This window comes from Schistocerca gregaria, chromosome 3, assembly GCF_023897955.1.
Source record: "Schistocerca gregaria isolate iqSchGreg1 chromosome 3, iqSchGreg1.2, whole genome shotgun sequence".
Lineage (NCBI taxonomy): Eukaryota > Metazoa > Arthropoda > Insecta > Orthoptera > Acrididae > Schistocerca > Schistocerca gregaria.
In genome coordinates this window covers 312,233,980-312,254,463 of record NC_064922.1, presented here as the reverse complement: position 1 = coordinate 312,254,463, position 20,484 = coordinate 312,233,980, and the positions used below count along the sequence as shown (strand labels likewise).

The 20,484-nt window shown below is 43.4% G+C and overlaps 1 protein-coding gene across 2 annotated transcripts in view; it reads left to right on the top strand.

The window, feature by feature from the left end:
* LOC126356167 (protein alan shepard) overlaps window positions 1–20,484 on the top strand; it is a 394,981-nt gene that overhangs the window by 296,771 nt on the left and 77,726 nt on the right. For both annotated transcript variants that reach the window (XM_050006925.1, XM_050006924.1), the window contains exon 7: window positions 7,497–7,659. In XM_050006925.1, coding sequence (XP_049862882.1) covers window positions 7,497–7,659 — 163 coding nt within the window. The remainder of the gene's footprint in view (window positions 1–7,496; window positions 7,660–20,484) is intronic.

The window sequence follows — 20,484 nt, the reverse complement described above, 5'->3', positions numbered from 1 at the left end:
GTGGGGCAAGTTGTCAGCTACTGCCTTATACGAGTAGGAACCATAATTGCATTTACCGGAAAAAATTTATTGGAAACCACAGGAAACCTAAATTACTATGGTTAGAAGGAGAGACTGGGGCCTCCATCCTTCTGAATACAAGGCCAGTCCCTTTAATACAATGCAACCTTCTTTGTACAATGGAAAATCCAGGATAGAATGTAATAATATTATGAATTGGAGGGGGGGGGGGGGGGGGGGGGAAGTGAGTGAGTGAGTGAGTGAGTGAGTGAGTGAGTGTGTGTGTGTGTGTGTGTGTGTGTGTGTGTGTGTGGTGTGTGTGTGTGTGTGTGTGTGTGTGTGTGTGTGCGCGTGCGCGCGCGCGTTATTTTCAGCAAAGGCCTTCCTGGCCGGAAGCTTATTTGTGACAGTTTTTTTGTTGTGCCTGTTTGCAACTCAGCATTTCAGCCAGATGGTGAGTTGCAACTTTCCTTTGATAATATTACAACCTTCTTTGTTTTATTTGTAGTGTACTGCATGGTATCAAAAACTCTCCCTCCCCCCCGCTCCCCCTCCCTCCCCCTCCCCCTCCCTCCCCCTCCCCCTCCCTCCCCCCCCTCCCACTCCCCTCCCCCCTCCCCCTCCCCCTCCCTCCCCCTCCCTCCCCACTCCCCTCCCTCCCACCTCCCCCTCCCTCCCCTCCCTCCCCCCTCCCCCTCCCTCCGCCCTCCCCCTCCCTCCGCCCTCCCCCCTCCCTCACTCCCTCCCCCCTCCCTCTCTCGCTCCCCCCCCTCCCTCTCTCGCTCCCCCCCTCCCTCTCTCCCTCCCCCTCCCTCTCTCCCTCCCCCTCCCTCTCTCCCCTCCCCCTCCCTCTCTCCCTCCCCCTCTCTCTCCCTCCCCCCCCTCCCTCTCTCCCCTCCCCCTCCCTCTCTCCCTCCCCCCTCCCTCTCTCCCTCCCCTCCCCCCCTCCCTCTCTCCCTCCATCTCTCCCTCCCCCCTCCCTCCCCCCCTCCCCCTCCCTCCGCCCTCCCCCCTCCCTCACTCCCTCCCCCCTCCCTCTCTCACTCCCCCCTCCCTCTCTCGCTCCCCCCCTCCCTCTCTCGCTCCCCCCTCCCTCTCTCGCACCCCCCTCCCTCTCTCCCTCCCCCTCCCTCTCTCCCTCCCCCTCCCTCTCTCCCTCCCCCCTCCCTCTCTCCCTCCCCCTCCCTCTCTCCCTCCCCCTCCCTCTCTCCCTCCCCCTCCCTCTATCCCTCCCCCTCCCTCTCTCTCTCCCCCCCTCCCTCTCTCCCACCCCCCTCCCTCCTCTCCCTCCCCCTCCCCTCTCTCCCCCTCCCCCTCTCCCCCTCCCCTCACCTCACTCCCCCTCCCTCCACCTCCCTCTCCTCACTCCCCCTCTCTCCCTCACTCCCCCTCCCTCTCTCCCTCACTCCCCCTCCCTCTCTCCCTCACTCCCACTCCCTCTCTCCCCTCCCCCTCCCTCTCTCCCTCCCCCCTCCCTCTCTCTCTCTCCCCCCCTCCCTCTCTCTCTCCCCTCCCTCCCTCCCTCCCTCCCCTCCCTCCTCCCTCCCTCCCTCCCACCATCCCTCCATCCCCTCCATCCCCTCCATCCCCTCTCTCCCCTCCCTCCCTCATCTTGAATGAGACTTTTCTCTCTGCAGTGGAGTGTGTGCTGACATGAAATTTCCTGGCAGATTAAAACTGTGTGCCGGACTGAGACTTGAACTCAGGACCTTTGCCTTTCGCAAGTCATGAGTCATGCTTGGTAGATCGTTGGTAGAGCACTTGCCCGCAAAAGGCAAAGGTCCCAATTTTGAGTCTCCCTCCCTGCCAGGAAGTTTCAGCATAAATCTTCCACAATCTTTTTCATAGTTAACTTAAAACATGATATACCATTCTAAAAGATTTGCATGTGGCATTGTTTATTACTGGTCTCTTCACTTACATCCACTACTGAATAGAGTTCTTTTTATAAGTGTTTGCAATTTTAGGATGTCATTCTTGCAAACTACCTTAAAGAGAAGTAAGGCCGTAGTTGAGTGTGGTTCTCAAATCTTAACTCTTGAAATTGTAGTATCAGATTCTTTGCAAACCAACAGCAACTTTGAATGAATTTTTGCCAGCAATAAATCATCCTCAACAGCCCTGTATGAACGAATGGTATTCCAGATTATTTACATGAATGAACCACATACACTACCTAAATGCACTGTAGATCAAACTGAAACTTTATGCAAATTGTAGTACAATATGTACCAATATAATAAAAATGAAATTCCACTGGTATCAATGCCCTTTCTGGGCCATGCTGCTAAATTTTCTTCTTGGCCTAATATGTAATTTGGGCACTGAATCTTACTAATACAGTCATGAAAGGAGTCTTGGCTTTTTAGATTCCAAAAATCCATGTTTTCTCAAATGGCTGGGCCCACTCTTACATATACAGGTTGAGTCACTAACTATTGCCACCAAGAATAAGTTTGTGGGGCAAAAGTTGCATGGGACAATGTCACAAAGGTGGCATGAACGTCCATTTACAGAAGGTGTTTGAAATTATGACCATTGGTATTAATGAAGTGCTGCAATCTTTTTATAATGGATTGAGTGGTATTCCTTGTCACATCGGCACTTACCGAAGCACAAGCTGTGACAGTTCTCTGTCGCATTTTGTCAGGTGTAGTTGGAACATCTTTGTAAACAATGTTTTCTAACCATAAGCGAAAAATGTGCTGGACACGCATTGTATTGATACCACATTCTGTTCATTGTTCCTAAAAGGTATTTCTTCCAATAACAGACCTCATGTTTCTTGCAGGAATGTGGTGTACTATCTACCATTAAGATTTCCTTTGATGAAATAGAGGCCTATAATTCTGTCCTCCAGAATCCCACACCATACATTCACTGACCACGGTTTTTAGTGTGCAACTTGCCACAGCCAACATGGATTTTTAGTTATCCAATAATGCATGCTATGCAAATTATCATTTCCATTGTTCGTGAATGTAGCCTCATCAAATTAATAAACATGTCAATCCCCTGAATCTGAAGTTCAGCTCATCATCAGAATTTGATGCGATGCATACAGTTCATACCACTTAATTGTTGGTGGAGACTGATATTGTAAGCATGATATTTATGGTGTTGCAGAACATGAACAACACTACTGTGGCTCATGCCAGATTCCCTTGCGATCTGACGTGAACTAACACAAGGATCTCAAACCACAGTGGAAAGAGTACCAATTTCTTTTTTCTTGTTAGTAACTTTCCTTTTCCGGATATGTTTTTGATGGATTAAAGATCCAGTTGTTGTCAGTTTCTCAAACGCACATTTAAATGTACGACATGTGGGGTGAGTACGTTTAGGAAATTTTTCAATGTGTAAGTCCCTAGCTCTCACTGAATTTCATTGGTATTTTCCATAAATAAGAAACATATTGACTTGTTCTTCGAAGGAATACATCATTCACATTCGCTTGATTCGACGATACTAGTCTTACCTTTCCTGTTAGTGTTGTATTGTGAAACCATTGAATGGTGTTTACATGTCTATGGCATGTTAGATGAATATGCCATATTTGGCAAATATTTACTATTTGCATGATATACGAGAGATAATTGTCAGAGCATGTGCTTTGATAAGTGCTGAAGTGATAAGGAATACCATTCAATACGTAATATGAAGATTGCAGCACTGCATTGATACCAATGGTCATCAGTTCGAACACCTTCTGTAAATGGACATTTATGCCATCTTCTTGACCTCTGTTGACCTTCAAAGACCTTACTCGTACACATCATTGAATTCGTCTCGATAGCCTCTCGCAGAAAATAAGTAGCAAACTGTAGAATCCCATTAAAAGTTTTTTTTTTCAAAAAACCAATGTTGACCTTTACATCTCTGAAGCGACCCCACCTAGCAACAAAAAATCAATGTCATATTATGGCCCTCGTTGTCCCATGCAACATTTGTCCCACAAACTTTTCGGCTACTATCACACTTTCGAACTTACTCTAGGTGGCAATAGGTAGTGACTCACCCTTTATGACCAATGGTGAGTAGTGGGTATGTGTACTATTTGCATATTGATGATGCTGTGGAGAACATGTCTGCTGCAACTAAACAAAAAAGCTGAAATTACTTGTAGGTAGTTTTGGGTGAATCTCCTAATTTGATTCCCTTATAAAATATTTAATTCGGGTTTATTTTTTCCCACAATTCTGTCTGGGTTATTTGTTATTTAAAACATACACATCAGTATTCTGAGGGGAAGAAAGTCGATGTTACCTTCATGTTCTCAGGAAATTGCATTTTTATTATATCCACTGGTAGAATATTTATACTACTGGTACCTTTACTAATCTCGTGCAGTAATGACTGTTCCAAATCTGCTGATTGTTTCTTATTTTAGTTGTTGCATTTGACATCATGCTGCTTCTGTAATGTGATAGGTTTGCATCCATTTTTCAAAGTTTATAATTTCATCTTAAAACCTTTGAAATCTTTTTCATGTGCCCCTGTTCCTGATTCCTATTTTTGTACTGGTGTAATTTGCACCTTCTATTTGAAGATATTCTGGAGAGGTTGTCAGCACATAAGTTTTTGTCAGATAGTGATTTGTTTGTTTATCTATTTACTTTACAGAAACTAAAAGCCTTTTGTATGTTTGTTACAATAGTGAAGATTATATTGTATTGAAGACTTATTTTTGAGGCCATGAGACATTTAAATGGTTGAAAGATTGTGCCATACCTGTGGCAATTTAGTTTCATTTAAATGGACATTGCTAATAAAGGGTTGGTATTGTATTTTCTAAAAATATAGTGGCGAAGTCTTCGTCATTTTCTTCTTCCTTGTCCTTATCTTATTCATCTTCTCTTCTTCCATGTATTGGATTGGTGCTTAAGTTCATAGCATTTTTCTGTGAGTTTAATAAACACAACAGATGCTCATAGCAGGGACTTTACCCATCAGTAATATATTCTCCTTGACTGTTTACAATGGTTTGCCAATGCTGGGATAACTTTTTGACTCTGTAACTGGAGACATTACATGCTTTTGAGATGAATTACTCATTGAGCTATGTTCAGAACGCATTTTTGTCTGGAAAGGTAGTTCCTTGAAGGTTGTTCAATAGAAAAGCAGATAAGGTGAAAATCTGAGGATGAGAGATCAGGTGAATAAGTGAATATGGAATGATTTCCCAACACAACACCCATATAGTGATTTTAGTCAGTCTAGCAGAATACAGGCAAGCATAATCATGGAGAAGCATCACTCCATGCAGTCTTTCTGGTTGTTGTTCCTGGACTGTGCCTGTAAGATGTCTCAGTTGTTGAAAGTAAATGTCAGCAGTGATGGTCAGACCTTGGGAAGTAATGTGTAGTACATCACACTATCACTGTTCCATCAGATAAATATCATTACCTTTTGTGGATGCACACAGTTCTTTGTACGGACTGTTGCTACTTTGTTTGGACTCAACCACGCCTTTTTCCCCTGCCCTGATGTTAGCATAAAGACATCATTCCTCATAATGAGTAATGATGCGGGATAGTAATGGTCGGTGTTGTTCATGATCTGCCTGTTGATGAGCAGGCAGATGTTGTCTTTGAGCACACGTACCCATACACCCAATTTTAGAACCTGTGCATTGCATGCAAATATCACACGATGTTGGAATGATCACAGTTCATTACATTTGTCAGTTCTTGAATACACTGACATGGATCATCGTGGATGAATCCATCTAAGCAGTTTTCATCAAACCTTGAAAGTCTTCATGACTTTCCTGCCATGCTCTGTCCAATCGCATTATCCCCAGGCATGGTGCTAATGTTTCTGACTGCCTCCACTGCTGTCAATCCCCAGTGGAATTGAAATGAAGAATATGTTGGAAATGTTCTGATTTCCCCATTTTCTAGTGTCCACAGCTCCATTCACTATCTCCATTTGAGAAAATGACATTATGTTAATTCAGATAGTAACAGTGAACTACAAATAAAAAATGATAGTCGATAAATAAACACATAACAACTGGAATACCAACATGCAATACAAAAATGCTATGAATTTTTCACCAATCTAAAGCTCTAATAGTTCCTTTGTGGTATCACACATTTTGTAGTTCAAGAAAAGTATTATCAAAATGTGCAATTCATTGGGTGTTTCCAAAATTACTTTACATTTGTTATTTGATAGGAACAGGCAGTTTTTTAATGGAAGTGTTGCCACTGTTTTATCTTTCTTTGTAACAACTTGGTATAATGTTGCCACTGAACATGTAATTACAATTGCTGATAAACTGTATATAGAAACAGGGTAGGATATTTCAAATGTTACTACTACTGAATTCATCTTTTGTGCCCTTACGTGTTTCAGCTTCTGGATATAAGTTATGCCATTCTTAACAAGTATTTTTCCCAAAATTTTGACTAATTTATTATGAATGGATTTCATCTATCACTGTGAGAATAATGTCTCTGTAAAATGTACAAATTCTTGTAAACTGTTCCATTAGTTCAATAGAATATGCTTCAAGCTGTGTCTCTTTCGTAATTGTTATTAGATAGATTCAAACTGATTTCATTTCATACCACAGATAAAAGCTCGTCCATCTACAGGGTGTGTCCAATATCCAAAATCATTTCTACGCAGCACTTCATGGATAGAGATGTGATTGGGATGGAACTTGTCAGTGCAGATTGCATAGTACACTTGCCTGACTCGTGCCGCTTCCTCATGCAATTACAGAGGAACTACTTTGTGGATTACTGCTATGGCACCCAGAACATTTTCACACTCCTCTCCAATCACACATGTCATTTTGTTACGTATTTTAGGCATTACATTATAAGGTGCACATAATTGTTTGAGAAGGTTCACAAATAATTGTCACGATAGTTGATGTCCACTGGGATATATTTTGGCTCATGTGGTACATGAACAAGTGGCATTTTTCCTCCATCATAAATGATTATCATGTCTGCTTTTCATGCACTGGGAAATACCATCTTTCAAGCACATTTACTGCATCTACTATTATGAAATAACAGACGGGGCCATAGCTGTACAATCACAGTGTACATGCAGTATAATGTAATCAAACATAATGTCAGCACCTAGCATCAAAGCAATTGAATGGAACAAACAGCTGTCAGTGTTTGCCTTGTTCACAATAGGGTAACCCATAAATTACTTGAAGTAGCTTCTTGCAACACACACACAGGCATTCTCATTTATGGTACTTTATTGTCAATAAGCAGTGTCCCATTTCAAATTTTGTAACTTGTAAATAACTGCACTTTCATAAACAGCTCAAAATCTGTGTATTGGCTGCAGATACACACCCTTGTGTACAGTTCAGTTCTGTGAAAAACACATACAGTGCCTTCCTTGTCCAAAATATTTGTAGTGCTATTGTTAGATGATTCACTCTATACATAAATTTTTAATTTCATGGTGTCTTCAGAATGTTTCATATTATATGGTTGTAATTAATTTACCTTTCTGTACAGAATGGAGTCAAAAGAGAAATGTGAGCAAATAATACAGATGTTCAATGGCAACCAGCTGGCTGGGTGCAAGGAACCACTTCTTGTAAAATTTGCAGATGGTGGAAGCAAAAAAAGGGTTCTGTACAAGACAACAGATCAGCGAATGTGGCGGGATACTGGAGAGGTATAGCAAAATATCCTTTAAATCCATTTCAGCAAAAGTCTTTTACTTGTATGAATGCATTGTCTACTTGGATTCGAGCCTTGTGAAGTGGTTATATGTCCTTTATTTACATGTGTTTGTAATTAAGAAGTCAAATAATGGAATAAAATAAGGCAACAGCTCAGCACATAGTAGATGCCCTACATTGTGTTTGGACACATAAATAACATTTAAATTTCTAAAAACGGAAAATCCAGGATTTGATGTAACAATTTGGAGAAGGAAAGTTGCTGAACAACAAAAAGACTCTAACAATTATAGCTTTCAGCCGTTAAGACCTTAGTCAACAAAATATAGACATATGCAAGGCATCTCTCTCTCTCTCTCTCTCTCTCTCTCTCTCTCTCTCTCTCTCTCTCTCTCTCTCTTGCTTACACACACACACACACACACACACACACACACACACACAGAGAGAGAGAGAGAGAGAGAGAGAGAGAGAGAGAGAGAGAGAGAGAGAGAATGTTATACACACACGACTGCTGACTTGGGCAGCTGAAACCACACTGTTTGTGGTTTCAGTTGCCTGAGGCTGTGTGTGTGTGTGTGTGGAGGGCAAGGGCAAGGGCAAGGGGGGGGGGGGGGGGGCAGCAACTGTGTGCACAAGCGTATGGCTGTCTTTTGTTCATGAAGGTCTTAACGGCCGAAAGCTATAATTGTGAGAGTATTTTTGTTGTGCATATCTGTGACTCACCGTCTTCGCTATATGGTGAGTAATAATTTTCCTTCTCATAATACATTTAAATTTCTTGTTTATGTTACACTACTGGATTTCAAAAATCCAGAATTATAGTTAATTTCAAACTTTTCTAGTGAATTTTTTTCTATCACTGTTTTCTGTTTCTGTTGATGCATTTGAGTTCCGGGAAAGTCTGTGAAGAATACACTCCAAAAACAAATTCACAGAATCCAGATATTGAGGGCTCGAGTTATGTGGGAGATGGAGTGCTTGCAGGTGACAGAAAGCAAACTGCGGTCTCTCCAATCGACTACGCAGGTATGGCGGACTTCGTGTCAGCCTCACTCCTGGAAGAAGGTTCTGATTACCAGACTGTGCATTGGACATAGCTCTTTAACTCATGGCTTTCTCCTCCAGTGGGAGGATCCACCACTCTGTGAAGTTTGTGGTTTGTAACTTTCAGTTCAGTATATTTTGGCAACGTGTGTCCTATATACTGATGTTAAGGCAGATTTTTTCTCAGGGTGCTGATCACCATGATGATATTGAGCACACCTCACTGCAAATAATCATCATCACAATATCCAGTTATGCAGGTATCAATATATCTGATTTTTCTGTACCAGGAGTGCATAGGGGTCTGAAAATGGTATTATTGAGATGCCAAAACTGGTTGTCTAAATAAAATAACTTCTCAAAACATATGGCTATTTTGGCAATTTTCCTTAGTAAAAATTTTTTGTAGTTGGTTTTCTGGTTCTTAAATACTATTGAAAATTTTGATATCCACATCAAAAACTAAGCCTTTGGATAGTGATTGGCAAAGGATATGTTGATTGTTCATGTAATATGGTGGACCCAGTGACAGAATACATTCTATAAATTTTATTGTGAAGTTAAACATATGTAGGTCTGTGATGGCAGACAAAATATAATTCTCTAGGACACAATATAGATGGAATGTGAAGTTAAAATTTTAGATGTACTGTTGAGTTCCATCCTAACCAACACTTCAGAAAACAGGACATATTCTGAAAGAAACGCAAAAAATGTGCGACACATACGATTATGTTTAAATTGTTTAGTCTTTGCTATTAGTTCCCAATCTAAACACCACTTTGAAAATCACTGTGTTAAAAAAAAAATGCCTTACACCAATTGATAATGTCTCCCTGCAAATCAAAATTACAAAATAATATGCCAATAATTCCCATATGGGTCATATTTTTTATTGCAAGAAGTGACACATCTGTGATGGTTTGAAGGTTGTTCATACATTATGCAGAAGAGGCATTACTGCAGCTCATCTGCATCTAAATCTCCCATTCCATTCACATGTGGAGCACAAAAGAGCGACTGTTTAAATGCCTCTGTAAGTGTTGTAATTAATCTAATCTTGTCCTCCCTGCCCATACGAGAGCAATGATTGGGGAGGGGGGTTTCGTACATTCTTAGTGTTTCTGTTTTTCGAACTAATTATGAATGCTCAGCCCAACCTAACACTTCTTTCGTTATCATGACTACGCAGGACATTACACACATGTAGTTACTGTTATGGTTGATAGTGTCAGGAGACATAGCACTAGCAGTGCAAATTATTCCAGCATTTAATGACTTCTGCACATTCAAAGACAGGTACACCAGAGCTCCAGAAAGATTTTACAGATTTTTCGGTAAACTCTGCATGAAAGTGAATACTTTTCCAGTGTTGTACATCTTTTTGTTTTGTTTTTGTCTCTCTTCATTAACTCATTCCATTAAGTGTAAATGACAGGAAACTTATTATTGCAGTAATACAAATGGAGATGGGAGTTAACATTCTGAACTTAAAGAATTTAAAGGAACTAACACAAAATGTCATCAACAGCAGGAAAATAATAATTTTTGGATCATAAAAGTGAGGTTCTGCTGCAGCTCTGAAAGTGCTACTTTATGTTCATTATGCCAGTGGTTTATAATTCTGCACTACAATTTTCTATTTAGTTTCTTGGCTCTGTGAGAGCACGTTACACATTGCTTTTGTTCCTGCCTTTTTTGTTTCTCAGTCTTTTTGAGGAAACAGTTCTAAGTTGATAGTCTGGAGAGCCATCCTGTATGGTGTTATTGTCAAGAGATGATCTCTTTCTGCAAGGAATGCATAGGTAGTTGCCATATACTGTATTACTGCTAGCTGCATCCTGATATGCTGCACTGTATCTGTCATGTGAACTTCATTTTCCACTTAACTCCCCCCACCCCCCGCCGTCTGCAGGTTCGGGGATAAGAATAGGTCCACGGCATTCCTGCCTTTAGTAGTAAGCTTTAGTAAGAGGTGATTAAAAGGAGTCTCTCATGTTTTGGCTTTTATGTGATGGTCCCATCTCTTGTTTGACCTCCATCTTTCAAAATTCTTCCGAAGAACGAGCCAACTGGGAAAGGGCGCTTTACGTGGTGCATTGTGTCCATCGTGCATTGAGACCTTTAGCCAGCTTTCTCGTTGCATTGCAGTCCTGCTCGTTCTCCATCTCTTGGGCGAGGATACATTCCGTGGGTGCGATTTCCATGATGCACTGTGCAGTGTTGCTTTCTGTGGAGACAACGACCATGGACATCCTTGCACCTAATATCCAGTACAGTAGCCGGTCTGTTGTGGTGGGGCAGCCATGTACCCTGTTGGTTGTAGCCCCCTGACAACACAGGGATCGCTCAGCTGATGCCTGCGCCATTAACTCCCCACGTATGCCAAGGAATAGATGCCTATCTCCCTGGGCATCAGGACTGCCAGCAATGGCGATGCTGCCAGATGGCCCTTACTGAGGTTGGGTGGCGCCCATGGGGAGGGCCCTTGGTTGGAGTAGGTGGCATCAGGGTGGATGACCCGCAATGAAGCATGGTACATCATCTCTTGCTGGTGGCCAGCTGCCAGCAGTCTCTAAGCGTTCTCAGGCTAAATTAAACACTCAGAAATACGATCCCAAATCATTCCCCTCCCTGACCACACCGTGGGAGGGGCAAAAGGCTCAGGAGGTCAGGGACACTTATTTGCCCCGGTTCCTAGTTTGTACGAGAGCTGATACGGATTCTTTCATGTCAATGAAGCCTCAATCTTTGTAGGGATTTTAGAGGACAAGTTTGGGGTGGTGGAGGGCTTGTCCAAAATATGCTCTGGGTCAGTAGTGATAAAAATGGCATCATCTGCCCAGTCATCGCAGTGGTTAGCACACTGGACTCGCATTCGGAAGGACGACGGTTCAATCCCGCGTCCGGCCATCCTGATTTAGGTTTTCCGTGATTTCCCTAGATCACTTCAGGCAAATTCCGGGATGGTTCCTTCGAAAGGGCACGGCCGATTTCCTTCCCCATCCTTTCCTAATCCGAGCTTGTGCTCCGTCTCTAATGACCTCGTTGTCGATGGGACGTTAAACACAAATCTCCTCCTCCTCCTCCTCTGCCCAGTCATGAAGGTTACTTGCTTGTGACAAGTTGGGGATGTTTCAGTTACCATCACACCCCATAAGCGTTTGGATATGATCCAGGGTATTATTTTCCATAGCGACCTTCCTTTGCAGTATGATGACGAGCTGCGCGCCCATTTAGAGCGTCTGGATGTTCATTTCATGTGGTGCATTCATTGGGGTCCGAAGGATAATCAGATTGCTAACGATGCCTTCATCTTGGTCTTCAAGGGTGATACATTGCTGGAGAAGGTCAAGGTGATGGTCTACGGCTGTGATGTCAAGCCCTATATCCCTCCTCCGATGCGGTGCCTTAAGTGCTGGAAGTTTGGCCATATGTCTTCCCACTGTACTTCCAGCCTCACATGTGGAGATTGCGGACGCCCATCACATCCTAATACTCCATGTGCCCTGCCTCCCATCTGTATTAACTGCAGAGAGCATCATTCCCCTTCCTCGCTAGACTGCAGGATCTTACAGAATGAGCGGAAAATCATGGAATATAAGACCCTGGACTGACTGACCTATACTGAAGCTAAGAGGAAATATGAATGACTCCATTCTGTGCGAATGACTGCCTCATATGCCGTCGCTACAACCACCATGATAACTCCATCAGTTCAGCGAATTCCATTCGGCTCCCCGAGCCATATGGTCCCACCTGCCCCCTCGACCGTGGTATGCACTACCCACCCTGTTGCTCCTGCACCACCTTTCTTGGGAGCAACACCCCCACCACGCATCGGGGACGTCCGTACCCGCTTCTTCGTCAGAGAAGCGTCCAACTTCTTCAGCTCCTTTCGCTCGCAAGGGGCCCCTTGGGTCCCTCCCTTCCCAGGTTTCCACAAGTGGGAAGGATGACACCCGGCAGCTGGTCGTAGGGCTTCGCGATCGTCCTCCATCCTGGAGACTGAATCAGTGAGGCCCTCCCAGCCAGTGGAACCCAAGGAGCAGTAAGAAAAGTCCAAGAAGAAGACCTCTAAGACCAAGGAACTTGCAGTGGCACCCACCCCATCGCAACCTACAAGCTCTGCGTCTCAGGACGAGGTAGATATTCTGGCATCTGGTGAGGACCTGGATCTCGCCAGGTCCTCGAACACAATGGATGTCACTTGCACAGGTACAGGTACTCAATCAGTGGCAGCAGGTGACTCAGCAGAGTAATCTGCCTCCTTGCTCCCTTCACACCTTTCTCAGCCATGGACAATGTCATCCTCCAGTGGAACTGCAGTGGTTTTTCCCACCATCTTGCAGAGACCCTTTCCTCTACACTGCTCTTCAGGAAACTTGGTTTCTCATGATGCGAACCCCTGCCCTCCATGGCTGTCAGGGTTATTCTAAGAACCGGGCAGCTTATGAGAGGGTATCTGGTAACGTGTGCATCTACGACCTTCACTCTCTTTACAGTGAGTGTGTCCCTCTACAAACACCTTTAGAGGCTGTCACTGCTCGGCTGTGGATGCCTCAGGTTGTTACTGTCTGCAGTCTCTATCTTCCACGAGACGGTTCTGTCCCTCATAATGTCCTGGCTTCACTGATAGCCAAATTGCTGCCACCCCTTCTGTTACTGGGCAACTTCAATGCCCATAACCCTCTGTAGGGTGGATCAGTGGCAACAGGCTGAGGCAGTGTCATTAAGCAAGTGTTGGCACAGCTCAACCTTTCTCTTGTAAATAATGGTGCTTACACACATTTCAGATTGGCGCATGGCACGTACTCAGCCATTGACCTTTCAATCTGCAGCCCTAGCCTATTACTGACTGCCCAGTGGAGTGTGCGTGACAACTGGTGTGGTAGTGACCACTTCCCAATCTTTCTGTCACTGCCACAGTGTCAATCTTCTGGGCACCCCTGCAGATGGGCAACGAATAAGACTGACTGTGACTTGTTCACCTCCGTTGCCACTATTGAGCCTCTTTCCAGTGATGCCATTGATGAAGTGGTTCACTCGGTGACCACCGGCATCATTACTGCCACAGAATCTGCTATTCCCTGTTCTTTTGGGTCCCCTCAGCGGAGGACTGTGCCTTGGTGGTTGCCCGAGATCGTTGAGATGATTAAAGATCGCAGGTGGGCCCTCCAGCATCGCAAGCGGCATCCCTCATTGGAACACCTCAACGCCTTTAAACAGCTCCATGTGCAAGTCTGCCGCCTCATTCACTGACGCAAACAGGAGTGGTAGGAAAGGTATGTCTCCACCATTGGTCTCTGTACCTCTCCATCGCATGTTTTGGCCAAGATTAGGCAACTCGATGGCTATCGGACACCCATCAGCGTACCTGCATTTCTGCTGAATGGAGCAGTCTGTTCTGACTCCAATACAATTGCAAACCATTTAGCGGAGCATTTTGCTCAGAGTTTCGCTTTTGTGAATTAGTCACTGGCCTTCCGCTCCCTGAGAGAGAGGTTGGAACGTCGGAGCCTTCATTCCACACACACCACTCTGACTTGTACAGTGCTCCATTCAGAGAGTGGGAATTCCAAAGTGCCCTAGCTGCTTGCCCTGATACGGCTCCCAGGCCAGATTGCATCCACTGTCAGATGCTCAGATACCTCTTGGTGGAGTGCCAGGGATGCCTCCTAGATCTTTTCAACCATATCTGGGTTGAGGGCGAGTTCTCGTCACAGTGGCGGGAAAGCATCGTAATCCTAGTGTTGAAACCTGGCAAGAACCCACTGGAGGTGGACAGCTACCACCCCATTAGCCTCACCAACATTTTTTGTAAGTTGCTTGAATGCATGGTGAGCCAGAGGTTGAGTTGGCTTCTTGAGTTTCGAGCCCTCCTGGCTCCAACTCAGGGTGGGTTCCTTAAGGGCTGCTCTGCCACCAAGAATCTGGTGAGCCTGAAGTCTGCCATCCATACGGCCTTTGCCCGCCATCAGCATCTGGTTGGTGTCTTTTTTGACATGCGGAAGGCATATGATACGACATGGCGACATCACATCCTCACTACGCTTCATGGGTTGGGTCTTCGGGGTCTGCTCCCGATTTTCATACAAAATTTTCTGTCACTTGGTTCCTTCTGCATGCAAGTTGCAGCCTCCCATAGTTCCTCCTGAGTTCAGTGGGGTCCCACAAGGATCCATCTTGAGTGTCTGCATCTTTTTAGTTGCAATTAATGGGCTCGTTGCAACGGTGGGAACATCTGTCTCAGCTTCCTTGTATGCTGATGACTTCTGTCTATATTAAAGCTCCACTGGCATTGCAGCTGCTGAAAGGCAGCTGCAGAGTGCTATCCACAAGGTACAGTCTTGGGCTGTAGCATACGGCTTCCAGTTTTCGGCTGCCAAGACCTGTGTTATGCATTTCTGCCGGTGTCTCACTGTTCGCCCTGAGCCACAGTTTTATCTTGAGGTGAACCTGTTTCAATGGTGGAGACACATTGGTTTTTGGGATTGGTTTTTGATACCTGGTTGACTTGGCCCCCTCATATTCGGCAGCTTAAACAAATGTGCTGGTGGTATCCTAACGCTCTTTGTTGCTTGGGTGACACTAGCTGGGGTGCTGATCAGTCTACCCTTTTACGGCTATACCAGGCATTAATCCAGTTCCATCTCGATTATGGGAGCATGGCTTATGGTTCGGCATCCCCTTCCGCATTATGGTTGCTTGACCCCATCCTTCACAGCAGAATCCGACTCGCCACTTGAGCTTTCCACACAAGCCCTGCCACTAGCATACTTGTGGAGGCTGGTGTCCCTCCATTGCAGTTCCGGCACCAACAATTGCTGGCCACTTACACTGCCCATGCTTTTAGCTCGCCTGGACATCCCAATTATCGTTTGCTGTTCCACAACTCGATTGTCCATCTGCCAGACTGGCGGCTCAAATCAGGGTGTACAATCTCAGTGTCCGGGCTCTTCTCTCTGGGCTTGAGTTTTTCCCTATCCCACTTGTTTTTCGGGCCTATATACATCTAATCCCATGGTGTGTGCCCCACCCATACCTTCGGCTCGATTTGGCACAGGGCCCGAAGGACTCAGTCCCTCCTTAGGCCCTCCGCCGCCACCGCTTTCTTTCAATCCTTGCCGCGTTTCAAGGCTCTGATGTTGTCTATACTGACAGTTCGATGGTTGCTGGTCATGTTGGTTATGCTCTTACTCTAGGGGATCATTATGAACAACATTCATTGCCGGCCGGCTCCAGTGTTTTCACTGCTGAGCTGGTCGCCATCTCTCGTGCCCTAGGGTATATCCGCTCCTGCTCAGGTGAGTCCTTCGTTATCTGTAGTGACTCCCTGAGCAGTTTACGAGCTGTAGACCAGTGTTTCCCTCACTCTCGTCTGGTGATGGATATCCAGGAGTCCCTCCATACTCATGCCTGTTGCGGCCGCTCTGTGGCCTTTTTGTGGACCCCGGGTCATGTCGGCATCCCGGGAAATGAACATGTTGACACTGGCCAAACAGGCTGTCGGTGCACCAGCCTTGGAGATTGGCCTTTTGGAGAGCGACCTCAGGTCAGTTTTGCCGCAGAAGGTACTTTGCATCTGGTGTGAAGAATGGCACACCGTGCCTTCACCCAACAAACTTTGGGGCACCAAGGAGACTACCGGTGTGTGGGGCTCCTCATTACGAGTCTCCCGCAAGGACTCAGTTGTTCTCTGCCAGCTCCACATTGGCCACACCTGGCTGATGCACAGTCATCTCTTGCACTGTTAGGACCCACCTCTCTGCTGCTGTGGATCAGTGTTTACAGTGGTCCACATCTTGTTGGCCTGTCCATTTCTAACTGCACTCAGGCAGAGACGTTTGCACTGCCTGATACGCTGTCCCTGCACTTTTATCGGATGACGCTGCAATGGCAAACCTAGTTTTGAGTTTTATTCGTGCAGGGGGCTTTTATCGCTCAATCTACAGGTTTGTGTCCTTTTTTGTGTCGAGTCTGGCCTTTGGCCTACAGTTTTAGATGGTGGTTTTTAGTGTGTTTCTTGGTGGTTGGCTCTTCTTTTTTTGTTTTCATGGTCAGCCAACCACTGTCCACTCTGTGTGATTTTAATTCCTTTTGTCTGGTCTGTGTCTCTGTCTTGTCCCTTGTCATCTCCATTGTTTGTTTTTATTCTTTATGGGTGTTTAAAGTTCATGGAAAAAGGGACCAAAAGCCCTTGTAGTCTGGTCCCTTCAATCCCACAAACCAACCAACCACTTCCCACCATGCTTTCTCTGTCAAGTCCCACCTACAGTAGCGTAGAAGTTGTAAAAGTGTGCAGAGGGCCCTATACTATCCATGCATACAGAAAACAAACATGCAGGGGAACTGTAATTCATCATAGTTCATCCAGTTGTATCAAATATTTGTGTGTTATATACAAGCACCTCTCTGTTGAATCAATTCATTTATTAATGAAAACATCAAAACCCCTACAGTAGTTCCTGAGATCACCCTTCATATATAGGTTGAAGAAGAAGAATGTATGTGTATATGTATAGATTATTTTGTGTGGCTCAATGACCTGGTATAAGTGTTCCAATTGGATGTTGCTTTGGTGAGTTGTGTCTCCCTAGCCAGTTATCCAACTGGTAAAAGGTGATCTACAGTTAAATACGGACTCCGAAACATGTTTTGTTTGTGCCAAATCTCCTTATCATTGAGAGATAATCACTAGGTTAAAAAAGAAAGATAAAGTAATTGGTAGTCCAATCCCACACTGTTTTCATTACCAAGTGCAAACATTACCACTAGACTACCAAATACTACTCCTATTCTACTTATGTAAATGACACCCACAGTTTAACATGGAATCCAAACAACATTCTGTTTCTGGTGAATGTCCACATCATTGAGAGGTGAATGCTAGGCTAAAAGTCAGTAAAAAATCCATGTCCAACCAGAGTTTGATCTCGCAGCCTTTCAGTTCTGAGGCAAGCATTTTATCAGCAAACCACCTGGCCCAACATGGACTCTGCTCAAGCTTTGCTGCTGTTCAGAGTTGCAGTTGCTGTATCAGTAAACGAGAGTGCCATTATTTTCACAGTGGTAGCAGATTTTAATTATTCATAGTTCAGCCAATTTCCACAAATTTTTCGTAAAAGCTTTATACATGACCTTCCTCATGAATCGTTGTAGTCAGTGTATCTGTAAGCGTGTCTGTAAGTCGGCATGTCTTATTAGTCAAAACCCGATCAAAATTCATACAGTAGTTTCTGAGATTATATTGAACATAAATACAGAAGTGAGCAGGCAACTTCATTTTATATAGATGACAACTTTTGAGCTCCTTGGATCATCTTCAGATGTAGAAAGAAGGCAACACTAAATATATAGTGTCTATTATTTTACAAAATATAGTAAATTATTGTACATACCTGTTAAATTTCTTTGTGCAGTCATGTCAGCAACCCATCCTGCCTGTGTCAGAACTGCATATCAGAGTACTGTGGTATGCAGCTGTCATTCCCATTTTAAATAGGTAACTGGTGGAAGGAGGGGAGAGGGGAAAAGGAGAAGAGGAGCAGGAGGGAAATAGTGGAGTGAGGGGATTGGGAGACGGGGAGTGGGAAGGCAGGGAGGGGGGACTGAGAGGGATGTCATGACCATAACAGATGGATTTACATTTTGCAAGACGTTATAGAAACTAGTGTAAAACAAAAGTCTTATGCTAAAATTAATTTAGTTTCAGGACCAAAACACAATTGATCTTTTGTTTTATCCCACAAGAAATTTCATGTTCATCTTTGGGGGGTGGAGGGTTTATTACCTCTAGATTTAGGATCACTGGTGTAGAACAATTGATGTGTAAACTGGAAAAGGTACAAAATGGTAAAGTTGTAGAAATGGAATTATGAGAAGTAACTAAAACTGGATTGTGTGTCTTAAAATATTAAAAGTGTAAAGTTACTAAAACTGCCATTAAGCGAGCAAGAGAGGAACATAAACTTGATGTGACAAAACATGCTGCAGTAAGCAACAGGTATGTGGTTTCAACAGTAACAAAGAAGCTACAGAAAATCAAAAAGCAGAACAGTATAAAATCAGTGTTAGTATGGTAACAGATGGACAGGCAGTCAATAAAATCATATTAATTTCCACAAGTTGTTAAGGACTGGTGTCGGAAGTAATTGCTGGACACTTTTGTAGTATCAATTTAAGTGTAGGGTTTAAGACTGATGACATTTTTCCTTCATATTGAAGCACCACATGAATAAAAAGCCTCCAAATTGGTGGAAGCAGGAGTGTATTAAATGAAGTATGGATACTGCCCAAAAAATTACATAGGTCAAGAAGGTAAGATGTTTAAAACACGTTTCAAAGAACGTGCTTCAATTTATGGTAATAAAACAGTGTTTGGCGAACATCTGCTAACATCAAAGCATTCTGTTAAATCATTTATACGCATCTGGAAGTGCTACACAATGAACTAAGGGATATCTCTTGACAGTGTTGGGAGAAACTGAGATTTCACACACTACTTACAAGAACTTAGCAACACATTAAATCATCAGAACAATTTTTCTAGCATATTTGAAGGCTTCTCCCAATTATCCCTGTAGAGACAGTGCATGTATAAGCAACAGCCTCACTCATTGAGAAGAGAGAAAAGCAACGCATCGGCTTGCATGCCATTATCGCAGAAAGCCGTTGTGCATATTGGCCTCTGTGAACACTGAAAAACTGTACATTGTCACCAGTAGAAACAATTACAGTTACATACAACTGTCACATCCTGTTCCTTGCCATTTTAGTTGCTTCAGACAGTTCACTTTTACAATTTTGTAGTTTTACACATTTTGTAGTTTTTACACATTTTGTAGTTTTTACACATTTTGTAGTTTTTACACATTTTGTAGTTTTTACACATTTTGTAGTTTTTACACATTTTGTAGTTTTTACACATTTTGTAGTTTTTACACATTTTGTAGTTTTTACACATTTTGTAGTTTTTACACATTTTGTAGTTTTTACACATTTTGTAGTTTTTACACATTTTGTAGTTTTTACACATTTTGTAGTTTTTACACATTTTGTAGTTTTTACACATTTTGTAGTTTTTACACATTTTGTAGTTTTTACACATTTTGTAGTTTTTACACATTTTGTAGTTTTTACACATTTTGTAGTTTTTACACATTTTGTAGTTTTTACACATTTTGTAGTTTTTACACATTTTGTAGTTTTTACACATTTTGTAGTTTTTACACATTTTGTAGTTTTTACACATTTTGTAGTTTTTACACATTTTGTAGTTTTTACACATTTTGTAGTTTTTACACATTTTGTAGTTTTATGCTTCCAGTGCTTTGCACTTTTTAATATTTTAAGATACTTAATTCAGTTTCAGAAGAGAGGCAGCAGTCTTTTCAGTAGTTGCAGAGGCAACTGTCTGGATGATTGACTGAACTGATCACGTAATATCAACCAAAATGGCTTTGCTGTGCTGGTACTGCAAATGGCTGAAAACAGGACAAAGCCAGCGTAATTTTTGCTAAGGGCATGCAGCTCTACTGTGTGATGGCATCCTCTTGAATAAAATATTCTGGGGGCAAAATAGTCCCCCATTCGGATCTCTGAGCAGGGACTACTCAGGACATCGTCATTGTCATGGAAAACAAAGCTGGCATTGTGCAGATGAGTGTGGAATGTCAGATCCCTTAGAAAATTTAAAAAAGGAAATGGATAGGTTGAAGTTAGATACAGTGGGAATTAGTGAAGTTTGGTGGCAGGAGGAACAAGACTTC